The 7,496-nt window shown below is 29.8% G+C and overlaps 1 protein-coding gene across 1 annotated transcript in view; it reads left to right on the forward strand.

The window, feature by feature from the left end:
- Positions 1-2,463: 2,463 nt before the first annotated feature.
- The window catches only part of LOC108721880 (uncharacterized), a 6,587-nt gene continuing 1,554 nt past the window's right edge, over positions 2,464-7,496 (forward strand). The window contains exons 1-7 of the mRNA XM_018446666.1: positions 2,464-2,698; positions 3,189-3,315; positions 4,301-4,515; positions 4,601-4,691; positions 4,759-4,787; positions 5,795-6,046; positions 6,240-6,634. Coding sequence (XP_018302168.1) covers positions 2,510-2,698; positions 3,189-3,315; positions 4,301-4,515; positions 4,601-4,691; positions 4,759-4,787; positions 5,795-6,046; positions 6,240-6,634 — 1,298 coding nt within the window. The 5' untranslated portion in view covers positions 2,464-2,509. The remainder of the gene's footprint in view (positions 2,699-3,188; positions 3,316-4,300; positions 4,516-4,600; positions 4,692-4,758; positions 4,788-5,794; positions 6,047-6,239; positions 6,635-7,496) is intronic.

Genomic DNA, 7,496 nt, shown 5'->3' on the forward strand with positions numbered 1-7,496 from the left:
GATCTAATATTGAAATACTTTGATTTTAATCGAAAATGCTGCGCATAATTATAATGCCTCGTGATATATGACAAATGAGCAATACATAAAAACTGCGAATGCCTATAAGTGTTAATGACAAAATCTTGAACTATAGTACCAACTACAGAGATTGATTGTTAGATCACACAAACTAATTCACAGCGAATTGAATGAACAAACCAAAAAATATTCGAAGACTCAAACATTTCCTTGTGATCTAGCAATAGATTAAATTAATCCATTCCAGCTGCTATAACTCTAATGTGCTAATATAATTAAATTTATTGTATATATAGGATGTAAGACTGGTTGCATTGTTTATCTTAAACACATATTCTACACTGAATAGGGTTGAAAACGTCTGTAATCACATTTTTTAATATACACATTGAATTACACACGAACAACTGGTGTCGGCTCACATTTGGCAATTCCTTTTAAATCAACGTATTTTATCGGTTAATTTATTACATTTGATATTGTTATTTATATATACAATATTAATTAGATATTTTTAAAAATAATTTATTATATATTTATTAAATTAATTATTAAATTGATTTTTATAAATTATTTATCTATCAGATATTATGGCAGACTCGAATATATAAAATATTATATTTTTATTATTTAAATTTTTTCCTTGTTTTTAATAATAATTAAAATACAATATTTAAATAAAAAAACTTTTAAATAAGAGAGGTTCAATGAGAACAAATTGACAAATGAGAAGAGTTACGAGCCATATGCAACAAAAGACATTTTCTAAAAAATTCCTTTAACATAAAAATAACAATAAAATAATTTAGCGTTAATTGAAAAAGAGATCGCAAAAGAGATAACATAAAACGCATATTTAGCATTAAACTTAAAATTAAAACATAAACTTAAAGTTAAAACAGATAGTTTCGACCTCGGTCGGATCACTTTCAATGTAAATAATCCAGTAAATTATATAATATGTATAACGAACGCATTCCTTATCAACGGTCAAATGATAAAATATTTTCAATCCAAAAGATTCATTTTGTTATCGAAAGTAGAACCAATAAATTATTTCCGATCTACAATTTTACAACAAATTAAATTACAATCCTTTGAGTAACAATTATAATGATAATCATATATAGATATATAGTATAGTAGTGCCAAATTAATTACAAATATATCTACCTTGAATAAACGTGGTGATGAATCCAACAAAATTAGAGAAACGCAATAAAGCTGAGTCACAAATTTTAAATGAATTAATCTGAAAAGTTTATTCCAATTGCTAATAGGTGCCGTTGTAAATTGACATATTCTATACCGAATATTATACATTAAGGTATTTTATTAAGAAGTGCAAAGACCAGTTGGATCATTTCTGTAATCAAAATGTGATTTATAAGATCTCTTGTGATGATTGCGATGTCAGTTATGTAGATCAGACGAAGAGGCAGTTGAAGACGAAGTTGAGTGAACATGTTTCTGATATAAATAGGATCAAAGTCTCCGACGGTCATCACCAATCATCGTATTGATCAGAATCATGGTTTTGGCTGGGATAACGTTGAGATTCTGGATATCGAAACCTCTTATAACAAGAGATTGATATCGGAGATGGTTCACATCAAAAGACAGAAACATGGGTTGAACAAACAGAACGATACAGATTCTCTGCCGGATCCATGCCTCAACATTATTCAACCTCTTTCCCCTTCTTAGTTTGTTCTCTGCCTCCTCCTAGTATTCCCTACTTTCCTTTATTTCTTTGTGTTCCTTCTCATAACGTCGCTTGACACCGTTTGAGAGAGAGAGATACATTTGTTCTTATAAATACACCTAACATGGCTAAATTTTTAAATTTGTGACAGCTTTATTGTGTTTCTCTAATTTTGTTGGATTTATCACTACGTTTATTCAAGGTAGATATATTTGTAATTAATTTGGCACTAATATACTATATATCTATATATGATTATCATTATAATTGTTACGCAAAGGATTGTAATTTAATTTGTTGTAAGATTGTAGATAAGAAATAATTTGTTGGTTCTACTTTCACGATAAATGAATCTTTTAAACTGAAAATATTTTATCATTTGACCGTTGATAAGGAATGCGTTTGTTATACATATTATATAATTTACTGGATTATTTACATTGAAAATGACTCGACCGAGGTGGAACTGTCTGTTTTAACTTTAAGTTTATGTTTTAATTTTAAGTTTAATGCTAAATATGCGTTTTATGTTATCTCTTTTGCGATGTTCAATTAAAGTTAAATTATTTTATTGTTATTTTTATATTATAGGAATTTTTTAGAAAATGTCTTTTGTTGCATATGGCTCGTAACCCTTCTCATTTGTCAATATTTAAATGTTATTTTCGTATTTATGATTTATTTATCTTTGGCTAAATAACTTTTTTAATATATTATCTTATTTTGCGGAAATCGTGATGTTTTTTAATGTCTCAAATAAATTAGGGTAACGATTATTGCAACATGACGATGACAGAAGTCGATAGAATGATAATAGATACGCACACTATCAACAGCGATATCGAAGAAAAAAATAGTATATCTGAAAAGGAAGAAGAACCGATAAATGAAGAGGATAAAATTACTCTAGAAGATTTGGCGCCAGACGGTGGCTGGGGATGGATGATTGCACTAGCCATGATATTAATTACGGTCAGTTTAATAATAATGCATGGTAGATATGAAGTATTGTTCAACACACATTGAGCTATTGAAATAGATATATTCTCGAATATATCACTCTTCAAGTAACATTAACTTAAAAATTATTTCAGAAACTTTTTTTATCACAAATTTGTTGAATTATGGCTACAGATATGTAATGAAAAATTAATAACAATTCAATAATTAAAAGTAGGGCTACGAGCCCTACTTTTAATTATTGAATTATTACAAAATAAAGAATATTTTATAATCTTTTGTACAAATGTTTCGACCGAATATTCCGATTTATATAATTTATATAATATTTCTTGTTGTTTACATTGAAAATGACCCGATCGGTGTCGAAACGTTTGTATGAAAGATTATTAAATATTCTTTATTTTGTAACTGGCTCGTAGCCCTACTTTTAATTATTGATTTATTCTAATTGAGCCATACTTATAATTATTAATAACAATTCTTTTTCTCGCTGTTCCAGTTCATTATAGTAGGCCAAGCATCAACATTTGCCATAATCTTTGATGACTTCTTGCAAGATTCCGGGTATGCGGGCACGGTAACAAGCATCGGTAATTCCATTTATGCGATCACTTATTCTATTGCCAGTAAGTGCATGTAACATGTTTAATAATTAAAATTAAAAAAAAGATTAATGTAAATTACATTTTCATACTTATTGATTAAAAATTTATGTATACATTTAATAGAAACAATTTGTAAATAGTGAATTTGCAAAAATGTATACTTTTTGCATTGTTCTTTTCTTCGATATAAAAAAAAAACTTTTCTTGATAGAGACACTTGCATTCTATGATAAGAAGATAAAGTGGTTTTCGAAATAAACGTTATTTTTCCGCTCTTATCAATGTTAGTTAAGTCAATCAGCTTTTTGCTGCAAGTTTTACCACTGACACTTTTATACAAATGTAGTCGAATTTCTAAATGTAGTCGAATTTTTGTTTATAAAAAAAACGCTCTAGTCTGTTATTATGCACTTTCTTGAAATATATCGAAATTATTAACTTAACAGTGTATTATTTTTAGTGAAGAAATGTACTTTACTGTCAACGGAGGTCTTTACATTGAATAAAAGATCCAAGATACTAAATTTTATTATAAGTTAAATAAAATCCTTCAATAAGAAAATAAATAGAATTTCCACACATCTAACTTTTATTATTATATAAGCAAATTTATTTATTATATCATTAGTGTAAAATATCTTGATAATATAATATCTGAAAATAATAAAATTTTGCAAATGCAGATGTTTGAAACTTAAAGATAATATATAATTAATAGTTATTAAATTATGATATAAATAAGAAATAATAAATTTTATTATAAAATTTCAAGATCTAGCTTCGACCGTATAAGGCTCTAATTTATCGGTTGTGTCTCTCACATACGCGCGGTCTAAAAATGATATTATTATTTATTATAAAAATTATTCAGACTTTTGAGATTCTTAGTTTATGTAGAAAGTTATATTTTTTAGACAGCATTTTTTATTCATATTGGCAAAAAAATATTTCTTCTATTTATGCTTTTATGTTTTTTCCATTTAAACATAAAAAATTATTTTTGTAGGCGTGTTCACCAATATATTGCTGAAGAGATATTCTTTAAGGCTGGTCGGAATCGCAGGTGTACTCTTCCATGTGTTACCTAACATCGCCTTAGCCTTTATCAGTAACGTATTTCAAATACCTATTATCAGTTTTTTTGAAGGTTTTGGATTGGGCCTAATTTTTACAGTTACCAACACAGTTTTCAACTCGTATTTTGTAAAGAAAAGAGCAAAAGTAAGTCAATTAATGGTTAATTATTATATCTGTTTAAAAATGTTGAATTCTTTCCGTTTATTAAAAAGTTTTCTCTTTCTTTCAGGTGATGTACGCGTCGCAAGTCATCATTGCATTCGGTGGAATTATTTATCCTATATTAAGTGAAAAGATGCTACCAATCTACGGTTTTCGCGGTAAGTGTTACAAAGATAAAGTTCTGGAGAATTGTTATAATTCATTTTTGTTTGGCATTTGTGTTAGGTACTGCGGCAATAACACAGGTCAACAAGGTTTTGTTGTTGGGAAGCTGTGGGTCATTTCCGACGTAATTTTCTGCGTAGAATCCGAATCTGAAATCAGAATTGGCCTATCACGTCAGGATTTTGAGATATTTGAGGATATATACTCGAAAAATGCGTTTTTTTGCTATTTTCGAAGTTATGATCATTAGAGTTTTCCACGTCTAGTGAAGAAAGAAAAACCGATATTTGTCAATAAACAAACAACTTATTATTTTTTTTATACACACCTGCAAAATATCCTTTTTTATGCATTCAGGTGCTTCGTTTATCGAGCGAATTTCGAGCATCCTAAAACTTTCAGCGAGAAAGTTGTTCATTCGGATATGAACAAATGTTCTGGAAAGTTTCATTTTCATTGCATTAATAAGTTTAAAACTAATGATTTGTTTAAAGTTGGTAGACGCCTTGCACTCAGAGCCGCAGCGCACAAGACGCGCTGTCCGTTATTCAAGGTCCTAATATATAAACAGTCACAATTGTGACTGTTTGCTGTCTTAACAATGGCCCCGCGTAAGTGTTTAAATGATCCTAACAGTTTTTGTTATATTTGTGGTCGTTTCACGTTTGTTAAGAACAGGATAAAGCTTGAAGATAATGTGAAATCATTTTACCGCAATTACTTCAACATTTCGATATCCAATCAAGATAAGTCTTGGGCTCCACACGTAGCTTGTAAATCATGTGTTGAGTCATTAAATTAAAATGCCCGTAACTTGGCGAAAAAAAATCGTAGGTAGTCGATCAATATCTCATTTTGAAGGGTAAGAATATTACTAAATGATGCAAATAGCACAAAAGACCCAAAAAATTGGTTGCGTCCTGTACATAACCTCTAAAGTAGCATAAAAACGCATTTTTCGAGTATATATCCCCTAATATCTCAAAATCCTGACGTGATGGGCCAATTCTGGTTTCAGATTCGGATTCTACGCAGAAAATTACTTCGGAAATGACCCACAGCTTCCCGACAACATCCAAGACCCCCTTTTTTGTAGACCTGTGTAATAGGCGCTATAAGCTTTCATAGCGTCGTTGGAATGATGATGATACATCCCGTAGAATGGCATGCCAAGAAGCTGGAAGATGTTCGTGCGGAAAAAGCGCGCGAGAAAGAACAAAAATTTTCTCAGGAATTAGCGCTGTCGAATCGTCGTTCAACTATTGACGTGGTCCACTTATCTTTTAAGACTAAATGTAGCAGTCTTTGTAGTCTCAAGGAAGAAAGAGGCTTAGAAATGCTGATTAAGGTCTGTTAAGAATTGTTAAGGTTCAAAATTTTGTTAAGTGACAAAATTCATTGAACCCTAAAATCCCTATTTTACTTTGTCAGTCAAATTTCAATTCTTCTATACAATTATATTTGAACAATATTAAATGAAAATTGACCAAAAAATGTTCAACACAAATGACTAAAGAGAGCCATATAATTTTATTTATAAGACTTCTGCGCAAAGAGCCATGTCATTCTCATCAATTGAGAGTCACGGAGGAGCAAAATCCAAATTTATATGGAAAAGTTTATCGAAGCGTACATCGACTATCTCGGCTTCTAGCTTAGTTGATTTGGCGACTCATACAACTTGTACATCGAGCGACATACGACAACTTCATCCAGAAAAGAAGACCAATGAAAAACAGACAGATAAAGAAAATCGAGAAAAGAAAGAGAAACAAAATAAGGAAATCGAAGAGAAGGAAGGAAAACAAAATAAAGGAACCCAAGAAAAGAAAGAGAAACAAAATGAAGAAGTCCAAGAGGAGGAAGACAAACAAGATAAAGAAATCCAAGAGAAAGAAGAGAAGCAAAACACTGATAAAGAACAAAAGATGACAGGGTAAGCATATAACTATTAACAGCTATTTGAATGTACAATATGAATAGTTATTTGAATATACATAATTGAATATACACTATTTAACAAAAAATAGGGAACACTTTCGAATACTTTTCCGATTTTTGGTCTGCGATAATTTTTCACCGAATTACGCTGTTCTGAATATTGCGCAATTTTGAGCGTGTTCGAAAGTGTTCTCTATTTTATGTTGAGTTGTATATACCTAATTTAACGTCTTAATATTTCAAGACGTGGCAGTCCTGTTACTAATTATTGTTTTAACTTTCTATATACAGGGTGTTTTAGACCACCCGTACACCCTTTTTATCTCCACAGGATAAGATTCAATCGAAAATATGTTCAGACCAAAGTTGTGGGATTCCAAAAGATGTATTTATTGATCATATCAATTTGACCTTGGCTCTGCCAAGGTCAGATCAAGGTCACATCGATTTTTTTAAATGGAACATCCTACTTTTTATTCTAGAATCTAATAGCCGATGTCAAGAGTTTTTTAAAACCCTATAACAAAGTATCTTTTGATTAAGTAAATCTCGAGTTATGAAGATTAATAGTTACAGTACAGCCGCACAGAGAGAAAAATGTTTGGTATTTGTAACTATAATTATATATTACTATAATTATGATTACTACTACTATAATAATAATAACAGTAACTATATATATAGTTCCAGCAACAAATGTTATAATTGGCAACCTAAAATGACTATAATTATAGCTGTTATAACCATAAAATAGTTGAAATTACCATAAAAAATATGGTTGTCCCAAAATATAACTATAAAATTATAGTCACTTGAATCATTTTTATGGTAATTTCAACTATTTTATGGTTATAACA

Source organism: Mycetomoellerius zeteki, unplaced genomic scaffold (assembly GCF_001594055.1).
Source record: "Mycetomoellerius zeteki isolate Tzet28-1 unplaced genomic scaffold, Tzet1.0 scaffold188, whole genome shotgun sequence".
NCBI classification, from domain to species: domain Eukaryota; kingdom Metazoa; phylum Arthropoda; class Insecta; order Hymenoptera; family Formicidae; genus Mycetomoellerius; species Mycetomoellerius zeteki.